The sequence below is a fragment of the Echinops telfairi genome, unplaced genomic scaffold, assembly GCF_000313985.2.
Source record: "Echinops telfairi isolate 266 unplaced genomic scaffold, ASM31398v2 ScPeMD7_23;HRSCAF=83, whole genome shotgun sequence".
Lineage (NCBI taxonomy): Eukaryota > Metazoa > Chordata > Mammalia > Afrosoricida > Tenrecidae > Echinops > Echinops telfairi.
This window is the reverse complement of record NW_022103920.1, coordinates 40,237,446-40,261,672: the sequence shown is the minus strand read 5'-3', so window position 1 is coordinate 40,261,672 and position 24,227 is coordinate 40,237,446. Positions and strand designations below refer to the sequence as shown.

The 24,227-nt window shown below is 51.0% G+C and overlaps 1 protein-coding gene across 5 annotated transcripts in view; it reads right to left on the bottom strand.

Annotated features, from left to right (window-relative positions):
• The window catches only part of ATXN7L1 (ataxin 7 like 1), a 277,172-nt gene that overhangs the window by 53,938 nt on the left and 199,007 nt on the right, over positions 1-24,227 (bottom strand). The window contains exons 1-2 of one of the 5 annotated variants that reach the window (XM_045288834.1): positions 9,388-9,439; positions 8,270-8,389 (exon numbers count right to left, since the gene is read on the bottom strand). The exons of 2 other annotated variants lie outside the window; for them this stretch is intronic. In XM_045288834.1, the coding sequence (XP_045144769.1) occupies positions 8,270-8,389; positions 9,388-9,391 (124 nt within the window). In that variant the 5' untranslated portion in view covers positions 9,392-9,439. Of the gene's footprint in view, positions 1-8,140; positions 8,484-9,387; positions 9,440-24,227 lie in introns of those variants that run through there. 2 more of the 5 variants (XM_045288836.1, XM_045288835.1) reach the window with 2 other exon arrangements.

Below are 24,227 nucleotides of genomic sequence, written 5' to 3'. Positions count from 1 at the left end.
GCTGTAAGAGTCCCCCCCAAAAAATGATCTTTAAAAAGTAAAAAGAATATGAATTGAAACCTGAAGACTGCTCTCCACCCTTAATCCTTTCTTTTTAAAAATGTGTGATTTTGTGTAGAATATAGACATAAATAAGGAGTCCTAGTAGTGTAGTGACTTGGATGACAAACAGCAAGGTCAGTGGTTTGAACCTACCTGGCGCTCTGCAGGAGAAAGAAGATGCTGTCTCCTCCCATAAAGATTTACAGTTTCAGAAATCCAGGGGAGCAGCCCTATGGGTTGCTAGGCGTCAGAATGAACTCAATGGCAGTTACGGGGTTTTGTGTGTGTGTGTGTGTAGATATATATAGAACTCAGCAGCACTTATATGTGAAACTGTTCCTTGTTGCTCTGATTCAATTTAATTGATCACTAATCAGTTCTTCGGTTGCAAACACCCAATCGACAACCCCTACTTGCTCTTTAATGTTATATAAATTTGCTGTCACTTGGAAACAATTGAACCGATCCCTGCTTACGCAACACATTCTCCCTCATAATCACCCCTTCACTTGCTGCATACCGAAACAAAGCAACACATCTCACCATGACTGAGTCAGTTCTGACACATCGAGACCCTGTAGGGCAGAGGAGCCCCGACCTGTGGGTTTCTGAGGCTGCACGTCTTTGTGAGAGGAGAGCAGGGAGTCTCCTCTTTTTCTGCAGAGCACCTGGTAGGTTTGACTTGCTGACCATGTAGCTAGCAGACCAAATCATGGACAAGGCCCTAAGCCTTTTTTCTGCACTAAAAACCAAACCACTGCCATTGAGTCGATTTGGATTCACAGTGACATGAGTAAGGCCTGCACTGCAGTAAGGTTACCTGGGAGTCCTATACACCTGTGCTGACTCCCCCACCTCATACGGATCTCATTTGTAACTAGGGGACAGTTTGTATTTCAAGGTGTACTGCAAAGACCTGTGGTGTGTGAACAAGCTTGTACTCCCGAGAGTAGGGGGAGAGAGGCTCTGTACGTGTTGAAAGCTGGGGAGAAATGGGGAGTGAGTGAGTGACTGGAGTTTCCTAAAGGGACAAGCTTCAGCAAAGCATTTGACAGACTGGGCAGACTGGATCTTCCCAGTAGGGCAGAGCGAGCAGATTTTATTAACACACCCAGGTTTCTTGATAATGACTTCTTGATATAAAGTTCTCTCATCTACATCTGAGCATGACTGTATTTGCTTCTCTGGTCTACCTGGCCTAATACCCTATCTTCTAGGGTGCCACTGGTGGGACTGGAAGCCCTAACTTTTCAGCTAGCAGCTGAGCACATTAACAGAACCATTCATAGTTGATCATTTTAAGTAGTTAAGACATTTTCAATAATTTTGAACAAGCTCTAGATTTTTCAGTCACAAGCCGACTGTTGGAATGGGCCCTGGTGGTTGCTGGGTATGTGTTGGGCCGCTAACCACAAGGTCAGCAGTTCAAGCCAACCAGTGGTCCCATGGGAGAAAGACTTGGCTTTTCACTCTTGCAGAGTTACAGCCTTGGAAACGCATATGGGTAGTTCTACTCTGTCCTGCCTCCATTCCACCTTCTCTCCTGAGCTGTGTCCTGGGGCAATGCTGCCCCACTGATCCCAAACGTGTGATTATTCTAAAAGTGTGCCTGCCATACTGGTGTTAACATTCCCTGTATAAGACCCACTGCCATAGAGTTGATTCTGACTCACCGAGACCTTACATAGAAAGTTTCCCAGGCTGGAAATCTTTATGGAAGCAGATTGCTTCATCTTTCTCCCTTGGAATAGCTGGTGGGTTTGAACTACTGACCTTGCAGTTAAGCAGTCCAGAGCTTTCCCAAACAGGGCCATCAGAGCTTCTTATCCCTCATACAGACAGACCTGTCTATAGTTTGGTTGAAAATTGAGCCAGGAGGGTGAGTTCAGTTTCAAACCTCAAGGGGGACTTGAGGACCCTTCCTTGGGGGTTCTGCCAGTCCCTATCAGACCAGTGAAGCCTTCTGAATTTTCTTCCACCTTCCCCCGCCCCCCACTCTGTCCAGGACCTTCCAATGTGATCCTTTTCAGAGAAGTTGGTAGTGGTAGCTGGGCACCATCTAGTTCTTTTGGTCTCAGGGTCATAAAGACTGAGGCAGAGACCAATATTTTGCACCTTAGATAGCTGCTCACCAAAGTACGTTGTAGAACATCTGCATCATTTTCTTTCCTTTTTTTAATATTCAACATCTATTCTTTTTTTTTTAATTAAAAGATCATTTTATTGGGGGCTCTTACAACTCTTAATACATTCCATGCATCAATTGTATCAGGCACGTTTGTACATATGTTACTATCGTTATTTTCTAGACATTTACTTTCCACGCATAATTTTCACTGGCTGATTTTCTGAACTAGATTGCCAAGTTTTTCTTCCTGGTCTGTCTTAATCTGGAAGCTTTGCTGAAATTTGCTCAGGACTCTAACTCGTGAGCCTCCATGGACAGATGGGTGATGGTCGTGCATGAAGTGAACTAGCTGGGGACCGAGTCTGGGTCTCCTGCATGGAGGGGGAGAATTCTACTACGGCACCACCTCTGTTTTGAAATGTCAGAAGATGGGGAGATCCTGGAGGAGGCAGCTGGACTCCCTCCCCTCCTAATGCCTATAGACAATCCAGCGGGGATCCCCAGGTTCCTGAGGGAGGGGAGAGAGACACCTGGAAGGCACCCATCGGAAGCTCCATGCCACAGCCCTGACCCAGCTCTCCTGAGCTCTCCAGTGCTTGGCACCCATCTGCCCAATAAGTAAAAAGTCATATCCTTTTACCCCCCCCCCCCATTTCTGCCACGGCCTCAACAGCTGGCTGTTCTAAGACCACCTGCGTCCCACCTTAGCCATTCAGGTGCAGCTTCCTCCAGGCAGATACCAGCTTCAAGCTTTCTGAGATGCTGCCAGGTGGGATCCTTGCTGTCTCCACAGCCCTCTCCCCTCCTCCCTGCACGAGGATCCACCCCAGTGGTTCTCAACCTTCCTGATGCCGTGACCCTTTCATACAGTTCCTCATGTTGTGGTACCCCCCCCCATCATAAAATTATTTTCGCTGCTACTTCATAACTGTAATTTTGCTACTGTGATGAATCAGACGACCTCTGTGAAAGGGTCGTTCAACCCCCAAAGGGGTCGTGACTCACAGGTTGGGATCCACTCGTGAGTTCTCTTCAACAAAGCCATGCCTGCTCCTCCCCCACGCCTTTTCCTACTCGAATTGCATCACTGTCCTGCCTTTAAAACCTCAGCCCAGACACAACGGGGGCAGCCTTGTGAGTTGCTGAGTGAGCGGCTGACAGCCGGCAGTGGCTCCCTGCACCATTTTTAGAAAGAACTTATTGGGAATTTTCCAATGTGGCTTTTGAAGGTACCAGCTCCCTCTAGACAGACTGTGCCCCACCGTGGCTCTCAGCCTGCCGTGGTGGTGTCAGCTGCCCTGGGCCCAGGCCAGTGCCTGGCGTTCTCATCTGACAGCCCCACGTGGCCTTCAGCCCCCATCTCTGAGGGCAGGTGCTTGGCAAATCATTAGCCAGGCTGTCTTCTCAATGGGTCCTATCTGCTTTATTAGCTGCAGGCTGGGTGGGTGCTGCCTCCCAAGCCCATCTCTGAATTCCAGGGCCCTTCTTCCACTCGGGACCAGGACTTGCGGGGAGAGAGGCTCAGGGAAGGCCCCCGCATCAGGAACCACGGGGGGAGGCATGCTGGCTGCATCTCACACCACACCGGCTTACAGCTGTGGACACCGTGTCACGTGAAGGGGAGGCAAGCATCTTGGTAGGCACAGGAGCTCTGGTGCCACAGCGTGGACTGGACTCAGCAGCTCCCTGAGAGGTCAGCAGTTCGAAAACACCAGCTCCTCCGAGGACGGCTCTCCTCTGTCCTGTCGGGTTGCTGGGAGCTGGAATTCACGCAGTGGCTTTGGTGGTTGGAGGTGGGATGCAGAACCGACCTTCCTTAGCCGAAGAGGAAATAAAGACACAAGGGAAGTCAAGCGACTTTGGCAGCCGTTGAGTGGCAGCCTGTGCCAGCTGGCTTCCCGGCAGGGGTGCTGGTGAGCTTTACTGGTGCTCACTCCCTCCTTATAACACGTCTTTAAAAGACGCCAGGGCTGGAGTGGCCGGCTGTGGTTCCTTACAGCACAGCTATCTGTCACCATGTAAGATGAACTCGGTGTCTTTGGGGTCGTGGTGAATTGGTGGTAAAATTCTCCCGTTTTGTGCAGGAGACTCAGGTTCGATTTCCGATTCTTGGCCAATGCAGCCCCAACTCAGACACCACCCATCTATCCGTGGAGGCTTGTGATAGGCTAATGTGCTGACCGGCCGTCAGCAGAACCTTCCAGGCGAAGACAGACCAGGAAGAAAGGCCTGGTGACCTACTTCTGAAACCCAGTCACCGAAAACCCTACGGCTCACGGCGGTCTGATGTCCAGCTGATCAGGGGGACGAGTGCAGAGCCAGACAGGAGTTTCATTTGGTTGTGCGTGGGGTGGACACGAGTTGGGGCAGACCCACCAGCAGCGATCTCCAACCCTCGCCCGCCCCGCACCAAAGTCTTTACTTTTGTCCACGTCCTGACAATGTAAACTGCAGGGGCTGGGGGCTGTAAGTTCTTTGCCAACGGTTGGTGACCTCCACTTCCTGGGCCAGCTAGGTTCTCACATCCACCAGGAGGATTGGGAGCTGGATTTGTAGCTGTCCAATTCACCCCTTCATTCACTCAGAAAGGGCAACAACATCTCCTGAGAGCCTACTGTTTGTTAGGCACTGCTTCCATACTGTCAACTCATGCTAGCCACCCAACAACCCCTCCAAGTGGATACTGCTCACTCTCTGTTTATAGACAGGGAAGTCACAGCTTAGCAAGATCAGGAGCAAGACCAAGGTCACACAGCCCTCGGCTGCACTGGGAGGAAAGCCAAGGCTGGCCTGGCCCCAGAGCCCTCTGCACCACACCATCCCACTTGGCAGTAGCTTTCCCTCCACGCTATAGCCACGCCTCTCACCCAGGATGCTAGAGGGAACTGGGGTAGGTTCCCTCTTTCGGGGCGGCCTTGGCTACAACTCTGAGGTGAGACGTGTAACCTAGGAGCCTCCTTGTCTTTTCACTTTGGTAGCATTTCCTCTTCCTCCTGCCTTGTCTGGTCAATAAACCCCGCACCTTTTTTGGGGTGTGTGTAATTTATACTAAGGTGCACTTATCTGGCACCAACCTCTGTTAGGCAAGCTTTGGGCACTGTAGGGACTTTCCAGGGTCCTGAAACATTTCCCTCTTCCCCCAGGGTATCCCCTTGGGACAGCCAATCTAGCTGAAAGGAAAGCCCAGGGCAAATCCACCTGGAGGGAACAAGCCCCAGACACACTGCCAGGGAGCGTGCATGGATTGCCTGCTTCTGGAAGGAAACCTGGGCTAACAGCAGGGACTCACAAGTACCCACAGCCCTGGATCTGGTCACCTGGGCAGTTCTCTGTGGAAGACACACCCTAGGAAGGGCCTCCTCCAAAGTGCGCACATGCACACACACTTCAACAGCGCCCTCAGCAGCACGGTCCACGATGATAAAAAGTCCCATGAACAACCTGAGCAACATACAACCCGGCAGCTGCAATGGTCCGTCAGAGAAACGTGTATGTGAAATGAAAGGCATTCCAACTCATAGCAACCCTGTGTGGCAGACAGAGAACTGGCCCCACCAGGTTTCCTGGTTTAAACTGCCCACCTTTCGATTAGCAATGGAGTGCTTTGTCCAGGGGCTCCTTGTCTGCGAAAACAGTAACTCCCAATCCACCAAACAAAAACAAAAACCAGCACAGATAATCACAGATTATCTGTGATTAGTACCTACCTATTATTTGTGATGTCTTTTATTTTTTCTTTGGTGGGCTCAGGGTTACTGTTTCACATTGGAGTCCTGGGGATGCTGTGGGTTAGGCGCTGCTCTGATCACTGCAAGGCCAGTGGTTCAAACCCACCAGCCTCGGGAGAAAGAGAAGCCTACCGGCTCTCATGAAGAGTTCCCATCACAGAACGGGAGATGGGGGTCACTCAAAACCCCAATCAAACTCGTCATCCTCGAATTGATCCTGACGCATCCTGACTCTAGAGGACAGGGAAGAACTGCCCTTGTGGGGATCTGAGACTGTGACTCTTGACAGCAGGCGAGAGCCTCGTGACTGACTGGTTGGCAGTCAAGGTTTGGGTAATCCCTACTTTGTAAGAACATGTAGTAGCTAGGTAAGGATGGGGTAAAAAGGAAGAGTGGAGGCCTTGTGTTTGCAAAAGCCATTTATACCCACTTAGGGAAAAAAGATAGAAAACAGCAAAACAAAGGACCCGACCCCACAACACTCGAGCTTATCCCTAGCCAGAAAGGATGAAATGGCGCAAACAGGTGCCCATACCAGGAGAAAACCAATCAGTCAACCAAGCTGTTGCTGGGCAGTTGATTCTGACTCATGATGCCCCCTGTGTGTCAGAGTCGTATTGGGCATAGCGTGTTCAGTGGTGGGGACCTTTCGGATACGGGGTCACCATGAATCAGAATCAGATCGATAGCAATGAGCAACAGCAGCAACGACAACCTCGTTGGCTCTTCTTCTCAGGCACCTTTGAGTAGATTTGAACACCTCACCTTTCTGCTAGTAGCTGAGCACCACTCAGGGCTCCACGAGGGAGGAGAAGGGCAGGGGTTCCAGCTAAGTGGCACTCACTCACTCACTTGTTGCTCAGCATTCCCTTGGCATGAGCACTGGGCTATCACAGTGATAAGGCATGCACTGCCAATACTAAGCTTTGTTCATCATCTAGGGCTCCCTCAGGTTAGGGGGACCCTCTCCACAGCCTGGGAGAGCTGCCACCTTCACTCCAGGGGTGGGAGCAGACTCCCCATCAGAGACCTCAGACCTCAGGGGGAGGCCCCTCCCAGGTCTGGAGGGTGCCGCCTGCAGCCAGAACCCCAGTCTGTCTTTTACTGCCCAGCTCTCCCCATGTCCAGAACCCTCCTGGTAGGGGTCCGTGGTGCTAAACCTCTACATCAGAGTGACACTCCCACTGCCACCCACACACACACACACACACACACACACACACACACACACACACACACACGCTGGGCAAGTCACACAAGTGTAGATACTGGCTTAAGTGATAATGGGCGGCGTCCAGCTTGGATTCTACCTTAAGGTGGCACGGCGGACATCACCTCTGTCTCTGGGAGACTGAGGGGCCAGGTAGAAACGGACAAAGCCATTTTTAAATGGGGTTCTAAACCCTCAGCTGGGGTTTCTTCAGAGAGGAGACACACAAACCAGGATTTTCAATGTTTTAAATACCTGAGCAGCAGGCTCAATCTCCCCAACGCTGTCCTAAGGTTTACCTTTTTGGACATTTTTAAACAGTGGCCTTTGTTTAGGTGCCTTGGACCGTGTGGGTAAATGCCCATCCCCCATTACAGGCATGTCAGGTCCAAGCCCTGGGAAGAGGCTAGTATGTCCTGGATGACTGAGGCAGACAGAGGTCACCCTCACACTTCAGAGACCACTGGGGCAGCAGCAGGACACTTTAAAGAATGTCCCTCATGCTCCATCGGCTTTGGAAGTCACTGGAAATGTGGGCCAAACGCTGCTGTCTTTGGAATCAGAAAGATCTGGGCTCAAATCCCAGTGCTGTCATTCATTAGCTCTGTGATTTAACTCCCTGAGACCCAGTTCCCTTCCCTATAAAATGGGGACAATTATCCTCACATCATAAGACTATAATTGGGCAGGTGCCTACACAGCACATTGAGCTCCCGCCCCTGCCATCTTAGCATACCACAGGTCATCATTGCTAGGTCAGTGGTCTGGGTTCCTGGACACACCTCGAGGACAGGCATCGTGTTCACCCTTCTGTCCCTGACCTTCAGCCCCAGCCTCTCCCTCTACCCACAATGTACAGGGACACTGTGAAGATGGATAACACAAGTGACTACCGTGGAGGCAGCGCACAGTAGGTATGCTGAGGATAAGTGCTCGGAGACATGGAAACAGGGGCTTTGAGAATAGAGGTAGTAATGTTCTTCAGCCGTCGGTTCTTTGCCTGGCCCTGGCATTAAAAATCATTCCACTTACAAGAATCCAGTGGGAGAGGCCACCCCCGCTGTCTTTCTCCGTGTCCTGCCCACTGGTTTCAGGTCTCCTACTGGAGATGGTACAGTCTCCGCTCCCTGCTCAGCCCACCGCGTCTTCAGACCCACTCACCACCACAGGCCGCCGGGGTCCCACAGCAGCCACTAATAACGGAACCATTTCTGTTCTCCTTGGAGTGGCAGTTGGCAGTGGCAAACAGGAAGTTGTCTCGAAGAAGGGTGTGGTTGTACCCTGTCAATACATGCGTACAAAGACACACACTTTTTCCCCCACCTCCCCTTCTTCAGCTCCCTTCTGTCTCTTTCTCCTTACTTGTTAAAGAGCAAGAGGTCTTAATTATTATTAGTTGGTTGAAGATCAACCATCACGACCTTACCAACCACCACCTTGGGCAGAAAGGGTCTAACCTACAGCAAGAGGTGTGCTCCCCTGCTCTCAGCCAGACACTTAAGGCATCTATCTAGTTAGCGGCTGACGCTGTGTGTGTGCGTGCACATGTGCATGAGTGTGTGTGTGGGTGGGGGTGGCCCATAGGCACACAGGAAATAAAACCTGAGCTGGCAAACAGGCCTGACACACTGCCAGTCGTCCTACTGGGCCAGGCTGTCAGGGGCCTGGCCACCAACATTTATTCAAAGCCATGGTGTGCTCCTGCCAGACCAGGGTCCATGGGTGAACAAACAGGAAAGGAAAAACAGGGGTCCTTGGTTTCAAGGGAATTTTCAAAGTGTGAATAAAATGGGCCTACCGCGGCTACTTCAGCTACATAATCAATGTGACAAAACGGAAAAAGAACTGCTGAGCACAGAGGCGGGCAGGTGGCCTATAAACCTCAGGTGAGGGCTGAGAGCAGAGAGCAGAGGGGTTTGCAAGGTCCGCGTGGCTGGCTGCCTGGTGCTCAGGAAGGTGTGCTAGAAAAATTTCCACTCCTCTCCTTCGCTGGGCCCGAGGCGAGGCGCGCGCGCCTCCAAAAGAGATGGTTCCCAACCCAGCCTCCTACTCCTGACCTCTTTCCGAGCTGTCATCTCCCCACGCCAGCCTCAGCACGACGGGGGCGCCGCTCCTGCGCCAGCCCCCAGGCAAGAGCCCCGTGCGCTACCCCTGGGACCGGCTGCATGGAGGGAGCCCCCGCTCCCCGGGGCAGCGCCGCTGCCTGCTCTCCCCGCGGACCTGAGCCCAGCCCCGCGCCTCCCGTGCGGCTGGCGGCCGTGCCCTGCGCTCGCACTTACACATCCCGGGAGGCGGCCTTGCCCGTGTGGACAAGGAGGCTGAGCCCAGCGACACGCTGGGCAGCGCGACTTGTGGTTGCCGTTTCCTGGCTCTTGGCTGAGGGCCCTGGCCAGTCAGAACGCACCACTTCCCCTTTAAGAGAGCACGCCCAGCGGAGAGCAGGGGAAGGCAGAAAGAAAAGCCCGGAAAGTCAGCGAGCGTCGTCCTGAATTTGGCCGCTGAACTTGGGTTTTCCTGAACTGCACACGCAGTGTGGTTAGAGGCGTTAGACGCCCCTGTCTGTCCTTCGGCTCCACGGGATGGTGACCACGCGCAGGCTGGGTGGGCCCCGCTCCCGGGAGGCACTCCCGGTGGCCTAGCCTGGGTCATGGGCAAGGCTGCAGCAGCCCGGGGCCTTTCTGCTCTGTTCCCCCTTCCAGTAGGGCCTATCCATGCGGATGGGCAGGGTCCACTTCGGTGGTCAGCCCTGTGCTTCGGAGGGCAGACAGGCATCTGTAGAGCGACTCACTCTGGACACTTTCACTATGAACGTAGGCAGGGCATTTCATTCATTTTGGATAGGTAAGGACTTTATGACCCCACCCCCACCCCCAGGTGGGGGAGTGTTCACAAAACAGTGGTGCCCGCCAAGAGGCCACAGATTGATTGCATTCATTCGGATTCCTGTAACAGGTAGGCAGGTGGTTGCCTGAGAATGGGTGGGGGTAACTGTTTAATAGGCTCAAGGGCCTCCTCCTCTGGTGCTGAAGCTTTCTCAGAACTAGATAAGAAGAGAGGCATGTGTTAAATGCCTCTGGCTCCTATGCTTCAGAGTGGTTAATTTTATGTTAAAAACTTCATCTTAATAGCCCCCAAAAGGTGAAGTATATTATGGGATCCTCTTATCTTCTAATGATACCTCACCTGGATTGCATGCAACATTTCTTTCTAAAAATCTAACATTGATATTAAGTTACCTGGCTAAGGAGTCTTATGCCTTTTAATAAGGAGCATGTGCTCACTCACTCACTCACTCACTCACTCACTCACTCACTCACTCACTCACTCACTCACTCAGGGCTAACCCCAAAAAAGCTGGACAAAGCTCCACTAGGTGGAGCTTTCAAAGTAAGCATTTTTCCTGTTAGACGAGCAACTCACTCTGAGTTAGTGCACCCAGTGGTGTCACCTGGGAAGGTTCTCTCTGGTTACAGTGAATTTTTGTGTGAAAGCAGTTTCACTCGAACCTCATTTTTATGATGGCTGAGTTCTCTGACATAGCGTGTGGCCATGACATTTTCTTTCCTGCTCGGGGAAAACGCCACAGAAACTGCTGTGATGTTGAACACAGCTTACAAGGACAGTGCTAAGGAAAAACTCAAGTGTACTGAGTGGTTTTCTCATTTCAAAAAAGGTAAAAAGTCAATTGATGACAAACCTTGTTCTGGACTTCCATCAACTTCCCGAATGGACAAAAATGTAGACCTGTAGTGCACTTGGAGTTTGTTCCATCAGGTCAGACTGTTAATCAAGCTTTCTATTTAGAGGTCCTGAAAAGATTATTTAACAATGTGGGATGAAAAAGACCTGATTTGTGGCAGATGGGGAACTGGTTTTGTCACCACTACAATGCACCTGCTCATGCAGCCATCTCAGTGTGCCAGTTTTTGGCAAAACAACAGCATGCCTCTCTTGCCCCACACACCTTATTCACCTGAACCTTGCTCCATGCGACTTCTTTTTGTTTCCTCAGATGAAGAGGGGCATGAAAGGACAGCGATTTGAAGAAGTAGAAGAGGTGAAGAAAAAAGGGAGGGAGGTGCTGTGAGTCATCCAAACAAATGAGTCTGAAACACGTTTCCAAGAAAGGAATCACAGATTTGACAAATGTATGAAGTATAATGGAGAGTACTTTTGAAGGTGATAAGGTTGTTTTGTAAAAAAAAAATTAAATACATAGCTTTTGGGAAAATAAAAACCCAATTTTGGGGGGTGCCCCCTGGTATAAACCAAACCTATAAGTGGTACAAATGGTTAATTCACTCAGCTACTCACAGAAAGGCTGGAGGTCCCAGCCCACTCCAGCGACCTGAAAAGCCAGTATTGGGAACGCATGGGTTTCAGTTCGGCTTGGACACCCGGGGTTTGTCATGGTCAGAGTCGGCTGGGGGCCAAAGAGAGGAGAGCTTTTCCAGGGTCACAAAGTCTGGCCCGAGTGGGAGTATTTCAGGCTGTGGGGAGATGGCATCACCTGGATCCACACACCACACTGGCAGGGCCTACCTACGTGCTTCTCTGTAAAGGAGCTGGAGACAGCCATCACCACAGCCGGAGAGCCTGGCACCTCCTCAGAAGGGACAATTCAGGAGAACATGACATCTGGGCTCGCGGCTTCCTTTCCCCTGCTTGTAGTGAGCCTTCCTTCCCAGGAGTGAGGGAAAGTGCTCGCTTTCTGATTGGGAGGGAGCCCTGTGGCCTGGCAAAGCAGAGCCCGTCTCCACAAAGCCCTGTGCTTTGGAACTGACCTGAACCAGGCCTCTTTTCCTGTTCATTTGCAGGTAGAGCTGTCAGCTCTCAGGGGGGCAGGCTGGGTGGGGTGGGGGGTGGGGGAGGACCTTGTCCTCCAGACCCTAGGCCTAAGGGTCAAGGGCACACTTCCCCCACTCAGGGGACTGGAGCAGAGGCCTGTTGGCTGTTGCAATACTTAGAGAAAACGAAAATGAAAGGAAGGCCCTGGAGCCGACATTTTTCCAGAGCCAAATGTGGACAGCTTTCCCAGTATCTGTCTGCTGAGAGTCCCACGGTGACCTGGAGGGCAGAGATGGGAACAGTTCTCCTCGGTGCAAGTATGGCATGGTTCGCCAGTTTGTCTGGAGAGCTCTGTCCTGCCTCTCTCAGCTCCCTTCTCTCTCCTGAACAACACATAGGTGGCTGAAGACAATAAGAACTATTCACACTGCCCTGGCGTCTGAGGAGCAGCATGGTTAGGACTTTCAAGCAGAATATGACAACAGGGACCCTCAACCCAATTAAAAATGGGCAAAAGATTTGAAGAGATATTCCTTCGAGGGAGATAGATACACAGATGGCCAACAAGCACATGATAGATGCTCAGCCTCATGAGTCATTAAAAAAATGCACAGTAAAACCACAATGAGAGATCACTTTATACCTACAAGAATGGCCACAGTGAACCACCAGGTAACAATGACAAGGGCTGGAGAGGCGATGGAGGAACTGGAGTGCTCATTGCTCATCACCGGCTGGTGGGAATGTAAAAAGGTTCCATTCCAGGGGGAATCAGCTTGGTGATTTCTCAAAACAAAGAGAACGTAAACCCGGAATTTCCTATGATACCGCAAGGGCCCCTTAGGTATAAACTCTGAAGAAATGAACATAAGCACTCACACTCCTCCTTGTCTGTGAATGCTTACAACAGCACTTTGGGCAATAGCCTGAAGGCAGAAACAACCCGGATCCTAATACCCCCAAAGCACACTCACTGACACTTGGCAACCCTATAGGGCAGCTGAGCACTGCCACGGTGGGTTCCCAGATCCGCAAGGTCAGCAGCTTGAAATCATGATACGCTCCTTGGGTGAAAGACGGGGCTTTCTACTCTTGTCAATATTACCGTCTTGGAAACCCACAGGGCATTGATTCGAAGGCAATGGGTTTGGTTTTAAAAAACTCCTTATGAGAGCAGAGAGCGTCATTTTTCTCCCATGGCATGGTTGGTGGTTTTGAACTGCTGACCTCAAGGTTAGCAGCCCAAGGCGGAAACGCCACCACCAGGGCTCCTCAGATCAAAACAGATAGGCGGAAATTGTGGCGCTTATACATACAATGGAATATTACTCAGCTCTAAAAAGAAATGAAGTCCTGATCTATGCTACACCATGGGTGAACCTCAAAAACATTTACAGCAAGTGAACGAAATCAGACACAAAGGGCCACACATTGTCTGCTGCTTGTTACACCAAGCAGTGTCCAGACTCAGTGAATCCACAGATCAAAAGTGGACGGCAGCTGCCAGGGGCTGGAGGGAGGTAGACTAGAGGGGAACTGCTTACTGGGGGCCAGGATTCAGTTTGCAGTGATGCTAATGTTTTAGAAGTAGAGAGAGGCAGTGATTGCATCTAATGTACTAAATGGCACTGAATTATTTACTTAAAAGTGGTTAATTTTATGTTATGTGGGTTTCACTGTGATACAAAACCACCCTGCAGAAAGTAGGGTCCTGCACAGCCCACAAAGAGAACAACCGGCTTCAGGAGAACTAAGTGTTACCTTCAACATTCTTCTTGGCATCACTTAAAGGAGGTAATTTATAAATTAAGGTAATTAAGGTGGCAGCAGGAGACAGCAGACAGGCTCTCAAATTAAGACAGTGGTTCTCAAACGCAGCCAATTCAGTATCATGAACAAGGCAGGATTTCTCTTAAGCAACATCATATATTCTCTCGCGCGCCAATGATTCTGAGTTTCAGCCTCCTCTCTGGCTCAGCGTTAGGGTCTCCTTTCATTGGTCTATTAATGAGATTATAGACCACAGATCCCCAACTTATTAGGCCTACCACCCTTTTTCAGGGAAAAAGAAAAAAAATTAGCACCTCCTAGCCATTAAACACCCCCCCGCCCCCCACTACTGTGCACCATGCAGGATAGTGTAGGTATTTGCTTTTGCAGCTTTCTGGTCACTGCAGTGCCCCCGAGGCGGTGGAACTGCCACTTTGGGAAAGACTGCAGACGATGGTTGTTGAACTTACTATGAAGAGAGGAGTTCTTCACTGGCAAGTCTGAATTAACAATAACAACAACAAACCCTGAAAACCAAGCAGGCAGGCACCACGGACTATTTTACAAAAGTGGATACAGAGGCACAGTTTCCCTCTGCCAACCCTCTTGCCCATCATGTAGCTGCCGGGTCCTCCCCAGGAATCACCGTTCTCTCCAGGACGCAGGGTCTTGAGCCGGAGGAGCCCTCAGGGAATTCTGCTCTCACCTCTGCCCATTCCTTCCCTAGGACTCCAATTGCGTCTCCAATACTCTGGCCAAGGGGCGGCCCAGGCCTTGCTTCTGCAGTGCACCCCACCCCATTAAGGGGGACGGGGGAGTGGGCCACGGCAATGCTTCCCAAGACAAAACCACATCAGGCATCATGGTGGCAACTGTTGCAAGTTCTCCCCTCCTGGAGAGCTTCTTTGTAACGTCTGCATAGTAACCCTATTTCTGCACCTCCAACCAGCCTTTCCCTGCTTTGCCGCACACCTCACAAATATTTGTCCCCCTAAAGCTCTTCTCAACATCATTGCGCGCCCAGCCCCTGCCCCCCGAATGTCTTTTTGAAGCATGTCTCACGACATCAAATGCACAATCTCCCCATCTCTGGGTCCTCTTTGGCGCCATCTGCTTTTTTCCCCTGACTGTGGGGCTAGGGAGGGGGAACGTGACCCGGGGGGTGTCTTCTCTGATATTGGCCCTCAACATGAGTTTACAGATTTAGTCGGCTTCCTCCTGTCCGTTGGCCGCCTCACTCCTAGGTCTTCATTTACACATTACTGCTGTCAAGCCAGGTGTCCACTGGTGTCCTTTAAAGATGCCATCCTGCTGCACCGGGTTGACTGCTTCAGCCTTTTGAAATCTCTTGGGGACTATGTATCCATTCTCCCACCTGAATCTAACACCCCAAACCCCACAAGCCTGCCGCCGGTGCCATCCATCCGCCGTCATTCACAATGGGGAAAAGGACAGGCCAGTGTGCAACTTGATCCTCCCCTCCCGAGACTGACCTGAAAACAGCGCTCCGGAGGGCTGGCTCGCTGAGCCCAGCCACCTCCCATTCAGCAGGGCAGTTACTCATTTTCCTGGGCCTCTTGGCAGAGGAGTGGGGGTTGGGGGGCTAATGTTAGCCCTCTCTTCCAGGGTAGGTAGTGAAGATCAAGTATAGATAAAGCTTTCCTCGCAGAGCAGTGCACACAGAGAGAAATCAGATCCTGCCGTGATACCGGCCCAACAGGTGACAAACACTGGCTTCCCAATCCCCACTCTACCTTCCACATGGGCCACGGATGCTAGGCAGCTCCAATCAACAGAAGGAATCCTGCTTCCAAGAGCTGGAGTCAGGATCCCCCCTCCTTCCAGAATTTCCATGCTCTAAGGCAGGGGAGGGGAGCGTGGGGCTTTGAGCCATTTAAGGCGTAGGGAATCATCAATACCAGCTAATATTAACGAAATGTCTGGCTGAAGGTAGCAGGCTAATTTTTACTTTGATAATTTTGTATGGCCTGCAAATGATGTTATAAAGATCCGCATGGCCTGTGGCAGAAAAGAGATTTCGCCCCCACCCCTGCTCTATGGAGTAACACAGAGCTCTAGTGGCACAGAGCTCTAGACTGCTAGCCACAAAGTCAGCAGTTCAAAACCACTCCTCAGGAGAAAGATGAGGCTTTCTACTCCAGTCAAGATTTACAGCCTTGGAAACCCATAGGGGCTGTTTTACTCTGTCCTATAGCATCAATATAAGTCAGAATTGACTGGCTGGCATGGCAGTGGGTTTTTGGTGCAGGAGTAAGGGCAGAGGCAGTATTGGCTCAGTTTCCTATGGGGGAGGAGGCCCTGGGTTGATTCCTGTGCAGCTGCCACCCATCTATGGTATGTTGTTGTGATGCTAAACAGGCCCCGGTGGAGCTTCCAGACAAAGGCAGACTAGGATGAGGGCCTGGTAAGCTGCTTCTGAAAATCAGTCAATGAAAGCCCTAGGGATCACAAGGGCCTGATGCTCAACTGATTGTGGGGACAGCGGCGCAGGACCAGGCAGTGTCTCCATCTGGTGGGCATGGGCACCCCATGAATCAGGGGCCAATGTGACTGTCAAAAACCACAGCAGCTAAGGGGGATAGTATCTCCCTATCCCTCCCACCAGGAGGAGTTAGTGAGCGCAGGCGTAGAAAAGAGGCTTAACAGATGAGCCCCCTATGGAAACATAAAGGGAGGATTATGACCACTACTGTTATCAATAACTCAGACATCATTTCCAGCTGCAGAAACCTGCCTATGAACATACTCAGGCTGCTGAAAGGACAGGTTATGCAGCACAGAGCAGCCGGCTGCTGCAACAGGACAGAGTCCCAAACTCTGCTCCAGCAGCAACTGCCTTACCACTTCCACCTCGGACCAGAGCCAAGGCTGGTGATGTGGGACCATGGAGACCACAGTGAATGGCACAGGGTGTGTTTGTGTGTGTGCTGCAGGAATAGACTATCCATCATCACCCCTTTGAGACCAGCAGAGACTCAAGCAGGTGGTGAAGGGCTGGAACGGCTACTTTTAGCACCCCTGGGGTTACATAGAGGAGCCTGGTAGCACAGTGGCTACGAGTTGGGCTGCTAACAGCAAGGTTAGCCGTTCGAAATCACCAGGCACTTTGAGGGAGAAAGATGGGACTTTTACTCTCATTAAAAGTTACAATCTTGGAAACTCACAGGGACAGTTCTGCCTTGTCCTACAGGGTCACTGTGAGTCCGAACCAACTTGATGGCATTGAAATTGGTGTTTTGGTTATGCCTTCGGCTGCTAACCAAAAGGTCAGCAGGTCAAAACCACCAGCTACTCTGTGGGAGAAAGATAAGCTTTCTACTTCCATGAAGAGTTACAGTCTTGGCAACGCACAAGGGCCGTTTCACCCAGCTCTATAGGGTTGCTCCCAGTTTGGCACTGACTCTATGGGAGTGAGTTTGGTTGTTTGGGGATGTCCCCTGGGTTTCAGGCCTGGTGGGCTCTTGGCTTTTGGCTCTGCCATTCCCAGGGCATCCCCCAGTGACCCTGCTCTTCTCTCAGCTGGATCTTGGAGTCTTTGGGAAGACACCCTTTGCACTAAGAAAAGATCTTGGGGGCAACATTTTGCAAAGCGCTGTCAGAGGCCAACCCAGCATCTCAGAGTTACAGATGTCCCCCAGCAGGAGAAGACACAGCGAGAAGAACTAGTAGGGCCAACCACAAGCCCCTGGGAAAAGAGCAGCAGTTAAAATGGGGCACAATCACAGCAAAGCTCTCCTTTCCTCGCCTGTCTACATTGGCTTTCTAACCTCCAGAGGGAATGAACATGAAAGACAGATGAAATGTGTCCACTCGTCTGTCCCTGGAGGTTTGCATGTTGCTATGATGCTGAAGGGTTCTCAGTCGTCCTCCAAGACTCAGATGGACTAGGAAAAAATGTCTGGTGACCTACTTCTACAACACAGGCAATGAAAACACCCGATATGGTACACCGGTCTGATCCCATGTTGCCCACAGTCACCATGAGTCAGGGTCCAACGGGAAGGCAACTGGCAGCAAAATGATTACCTATTATTGTACGGCAGGCCTACTACGGCGGGGTGCTGGTTTGGTTCCAGGACACCACAAATAAATCAAATGGAGCAATAGAGTGAGTCACACACACAACATGTTTTTGTTGTTTTCCTGTACATATAAAAACTCTCTGGATGCGATACTGTACTCTGTTATGTATGCGAGAGCACTGTGAAAATGCTCGAACTATTGTGAAGAGAAATGAATGAAATGTGGCAGAGAGACATGAAAGGGGCACAGGAGGATTGGAACATGGTGCCGGTAGCCGTACAGGATTTAATTGCCCACCCCCCAAATTTACAAAAAATTTTTTTGGTAAAAAGCATAATGGTCTGCAAAGGGTAATAAAGGGCAATAAAATGAGACGGGCCTGCGTGTCAATAATGAAATATGATGTATTGGCAAGCCGGCGGGACGACTCTACAAATGGACCACGGAGATTGTCCAGAGAGGTGCTGAGAGGCAGGAGCTCAAGGGAAAGGTCACAATTCCCGTCAGGTAACGAAGGGTCGCCCATCGGGCCACAAGCTGTCCTCACTCAACCTAACCCTTAAGTCTTTCTCAAGATAGGTGGGTTGCTGAGGTGGCCTGCAAATCATCTCTGGACACAGGACGGCTAACTCAGACCTTCAGAGCCATGACTCCTCCCTCTGGAGACTTTCAAAGACATCCTCTCCATCTTCCCCCGTCTTTGCTTTGACTACGCTCTCATCCAGAGAGAGTGCCTGGTTCTATGTAACCATCATGCCGTGCCCAGGTGCACCTTGTTTATGGACTCAAGTGTGTGTCCCCCTCCCCGCAAATACTGACTGAAATCCCAGCCCCTCTACCTGTGGGTGTGACCCTGTTTGGAAGCTGGGGCTGCTTTCTGCCGCTGGGGCCACACAGAGTCGGTGGGTCCTAAACCCAGTCATGTCTGAGTCACAAAAGGAGCAGACTGGCTGGAGACCCACAGAGGAGCAAGACAGGGCCCGACGCTCCCTGGCAGACACCAGATACTTGGAGAGATGCTTGTAGGCGTCAATATGGCCCAAGCCCAAATTGGAGCCCCAGATCTGTGAGAAAATAGACTTTGTTTTTCACAGCCACCCACGTGTGGTATTTTGTGACAGCAGTCCTAGGTATGGAGACCTGGTGGTGTCATTGGTAAGTGCTTGCCTGCTAACAGGAAGGTTGGTGCTTTGAACTCACTTCAGGGGCTCTGCAGGAGAAAGAGCTAGTGATCTGCCAGAGGTCTGCTCCCTCAAAGATGACAGCTTAGAAGACCCCAGGGAGTAGTTCTGCCGGGCCACATGGCGTCCTGTGAATGGAACTCAACTCCATGGCACCCAACAGCAACAGGGACCCTGCTACTGAGAGGAGCAGGCAAGGACGAGGGACCTGGACTGCCTGAAAACCACGTGCGCCCACTAGATCGGGAGAAAAAGTACATACAGCATGGGGGGCAGAGGGCAATGGACCTTTAATTCTGACTCAACACATCTCTTTCTTGGTCTCAGGAATGCCGTAACGGCAGCCGGCGTGCGGTCAGGGGGTACATGAACACCCCAGCACCGAGCCAACGCTGTCTGTGCAGCTGGTCTGAAACCGTATGAGCCAGGCCACAGCCCAGATGGGAGTGACCAACCCCTTTCTTTCATGGGGTGACTTTCTTGTGATGTGATCACTGACCCTTCAGGGTTCTGATTAATTTGCATGTCACTGCTATAGAAAACAACAACAACAACAAAAGGCAACCCACAGCCATGGAGTTAATGCTGGCTCTTAGAGAGCTTCTATCGGATTTCTAAGAATGTTTATAGAAGCAGGCAGCCTCATCGTTCTCTCCTGTGAAGCAGCTAGTATGTTTGAACCGCAGACCTTGTGATGAGCAGTTCCATGCTTCCGCAACAGGGCCACCTGGGCTCCTCTGTCACTGCTATAAAAAAAAACCCCTAACAAACAAGAACAAAAAGACAACCTCACTGCCATCGATTTGATTGGGACTCACAGCAACCCCACAGGGCAGAGTAGAACAGCCCCTGTTGAGTTTCCAAAATGGTGGTAACTCTACAAGTGAAAGCCTCATCTCGCTCTTGAGGAGCAGCTGGTGGTTTTGAACTGCTGACCTTGTAGTTTGCAGCCCAGTGAGTAATCCACTGTACGACCAGGGCTCCCTTGCTAGAGTGCCAAAAAAAGATAAGCCCTTGGTGAACAGACATGTGGGCAGGTGAGTCACCAGGGTTCCGTGATCACCTGGCCCATCTCAGGCTCTGCCTGCTTGCCCTGGTCCTCTCTCAGACTCCTGGGCCAGCCTGAGCCCAGGCCTCCCACTGAGTGTGGGGTGAACAGAACCTGCCCCAGGGCCTGGAGAGGAGGTGGGCCTACAAATGCTGAGGGCCACCAGGAGTCCAGACCTTCAGACCAATTACCAGTCAAACCCTGTTAAGTCATTGCCTCACCTGGCTGGTGGCAGGAGGAATCAAAGCCAAGGAGATTTTTAAAGGTTTGTCAGGCCAGTGCCTGGAGGGCCCACTAGGGACAGAGCAAACCAAACCTCCTCTCCAAATTCCTCGACCCCTCCTTGGGGCAATGGGGGGCACGACTTGTCCTTTGACAATTCAGTGGGGCAAGGGTGAGAAATCAAACAGTGCACTTGAAGCTGGAAAAGATGTAAAGCAAGACTGCCTCACCATTATTCTCAGGTTACAGGACACACACACACACACACACACACACACACACACACACTTTCACCTGGATGAGAAACATGGAAGGCGGTGAAGTCAACTCTTGGCAGCCCTCGGCCTAATGGTCACATTTACTTCCTTGGAAATTTCTGTTTCAACCGTCCCTTCTCATTTGTCTGTGATGCTGGTGGTGGGGGTGGGGAAGAGGGGGTTGGTCCCTTGGACCTGGGTCCCTGGACACTCCAGAAAGGGCAGCCTCTCCACCTAACTGATATTTATCATCTTCTCCCTCCTTTTCCATTTGTTTGGTTTAAAATATTTAGCCCGAGGCGCAATGAAGTGTCTCATTTGCAGCGCTATCCGGGGCCATTAGAAGGGGAGCTGAGCTCATTATGCTGATGAACGCGCTACTTACCCATGCAAATTCCAGAGGCAGCAGACACAGAGATGGGAGGGGCTCAAGGTATGCCATCCAGGGCTGATTTAATTATACAGACATTCAGCGGGCAAAGCAGGGCCATTCCTAGCCAATTGTTGTAAATATTATGGGAAACCCTTTCATGAAGTGCTAATTCGAGCTCTGGGCTTTCAAACGTGCCCCCCCCCCCAATCTCTACATTCCTTCAGGCCAGAAAAACCAACCAGAAAATACACTTGCCAAGCACGTGCCAACTTGCAGTTGGTTATCATTATTCGTAAGGTTAGGATGGCCCGGGTGTCACTCTCACTAGGAGGGAGGCGCACTTTAAGAGCCACTGCCCTCCCCGGGGCCCTCCTCCCTCTGGCCCCTCCTCCCCTGGCTCTCTGGGACGCAGCTGACCAGCCCCGGGTCCAGCTGCCGCCCCGCTGGCGGACAGCGCTCGCGCGAGCTCGACCCAACAACCGCTCCGAATCCATCTCGGCCGTTCGAAACAATACCCAATGCCGACACCCGCCCTCGCGGCGCGCCCCGCAGGAAATGGCATCATCACTTTCAGTTTACCCCGTTTGAGAGCGACCAAAGGAAAATAACCCGCTGGAGACCGGGGCCAGGGTCTCTGTTATCCGCGGCGGGAGAGAGCGCTCGGCAGCGTGGGAACCACCGCCCGGAGCCGCCCGCACGGCGCCGCCCGCAAGCGCGAACGCAGCCCGCCCGCAGGCACGGGCGCGGCCAGGCCTCGCGCTGCAGGCGCTCGGCAGAGTTGTCGCAGAAACTCGCGTGCCTCCTCCCCGCTTCTTCAAAAACTCTATAAATAACCCAGGATCAGCCAAATTATGCAAAACATCCTGCTCGAAGGAGAAAATGTAAACTAAAACCACTTACAGACTCGGCTGCCAACTTAATCTGATTCTATCGCGACTGTAAACATGTTGTACTTTGGGAACCTGCAGCGATCCACATGAGCACGGATGCCATCACACACACACATACATTTAAAAAAAAAAAAACAACGAAAAAATAAAAAAAATAAAAAATTTTAAAAAACGAAGAAAAAGAAAAAAAGGGAAAAAAAACAAGAAACCCGAACCAAACCAAAAACAACAGCAAATAAAACCCCACGACTAAATAATGAGAAAAGCCCAGCCCCCAAACAGAGCAACGTGACTGGGCATTCCGCAGGGCTCGGACCCGCGGCGGACCGGCTGCAGTCAAGACCCGCGCACGTCAACTGTTTGGACTACAGGCACTTGTCAAACACAGAGGTTCAGGTCCTACCAGTCGGACACCAGAAGTTCACAGACCTGGCCCAGTGCCAAGAACAACAAGCACAGAGAGCGACCGGCTTGCCTCGTGCATGTGTTTTCGTTCACACTGTGTGCAAGCCCCAAAGCAACTGGGTAGCAAATAATAATAATAATAATTTAAAAAGAAGTAGCGAAAGCAAAAGATTACCACCTGGAAGGAAATGTCGACGTTGGCAGGCAGATAAAGGGCAGCCATCAACCTACTTTCTTGGTGGGGTGGGTGGGGGTTTAGGGAGAGAAGGGGGGCATGTCACATGACAAGCTGCGGTTATTAGCAGAAGGAACTGGGTGCTTCCTTGAAGCATCTTTAACGTAGAGATGAACTCGAGAGATTTTGCAAACTCAGAGGCCATGGTGCACATCTGGGGGAGGCGGCTGAAGAATGGGGTGCCGGGAGTTGGAAAATCCCACAGGAGAAAAAAGGGCAGTGCTGAGATACTTTTTCAAGGAACAAGAAAAGGATTTCCAAGTGCCCTGCCAGTGCCAGGAGGCCCCTGAGCAACTGGGTGTTCCTGTCAACAGCCCTGATCCTAAGAAGGGTCTCCCTCCCTTGCTGCTGGGTGGGGGTGGGGGGCATAGTTACTATTCTTCCTAATCAGGGCTGCAGCTTCTAAGCTGTCTCAGGGGTGTGACAGTGTGAGCGCAGCCTTTTCACCTGGCAAACAGAAATTAAAAAGGGCGTTCAAAATTGCGTATTGAAATACAAAATTGTGTATTTCTTCCTCAGAGATTCTCATGCCAGGTCAGAAACCCTTGTCATGCCTCTCTTGCCACCTGACTCACTGCCCTTGCTCCATGTAACTTCTTTTTGTTTCCATAAGTGCAGAGGGACATGAGAGGTCAGCGATTTGATGATGTAGAAGGGGTGAAGAAGAAAATGAGGGAGGGGCTGTTAGCCCTCCAAACAAATGAGTTTGAAAACTATTTCCAAGAATGGAATCGCAGATGTGACAAATGTATTAAGTGTAATGGAGAGTATTTTGAAGATGATAATGTTGTTTTGTAAAAAAAAATGTAAATACATAGCTTTGAAAAAAAATCCTGTTTTTCGGGGGTATCCCCAATACACTTGTCCTGGTCTTATTAGGATGCCTCCCACCACACACACACTCCAAGCAAAGCAGTCGCTTCCAAGAGGATCTCCTGGGCTAGCTAAATTCAGGGCAGAGAGGCCAGCTCAGAAGGTCATGTCAAGGAATTTGGAGGATGTTAAAGGGGAAATCTTGATGGGGTCTCGCAAAGGACACAGGATGATCATGGGCGCTTTGTAGGAAGACGTTTTGAGGGGAGCAAGGGCGTTCCTATGAGCATTTTGTTGGGAAACTTGACCCCATCCACTCTCCAACCTTGACTACACCCTTCCAGACTTCTTTTTGTTCCCCAAAGTCGAAGAACCTTTCCAAGGAACCTGCTTTGGGTGCCTCGAGCAGGCCCACCCTGTCATTCTGACAGTGTAAAAATCAAAGAGCACAGAATTCTCTGAGGGAGGGGCAGAGAGATAGAATCAGCCTTTAGAAGTGTGTAGACCTACATGGAGAATATGTCCAGAAACAATAGCTTCACATTGTAATATTTTTGTTTAACCATGGCTTCTATGATTTTACAGCAATGTGTTTTTACTTCCTCTCATATCTACTTGCATATAAATACGTGGCCTAGAGAGTGAAAAGTTTGGACTGGGGTAAAGTGATGAGTACCTATGAGCCCGAGCCCTGGTGGTGCAGCGGTTAAGTCCTCAGCTGCTTATCCAAAGGTCAGCATTTCAGACCCCAAATATATTACAGTGTGAAGCTACTGTTTCTCCAAATAACCTCCATCTGGGTCTACACACGTCTGAAGACTGTGTTTCCTCTCTCCGCCCCTCCCTCAGCTACTCCTGGGGAGGAAGACCTGGCTTTCTGCTCCCGTAGAGATTACTACCTTGGAAACTCTGGGGAGCACTTCTAGGTTGTCCGATGGACGTGTCTCAAGTCCGAATTGCGTCCAGGCCACGCAGCACCAGGAGCCCTTGTGGGGCAGTGGTTGAAGTGCTAGGCTGTAGTCCAAAAGAAAGCCAGTGGTTCAGACCCATCCAGTAGCTGCACAGGAGAAAGCTGCCAAGAAAAGCTTATGGG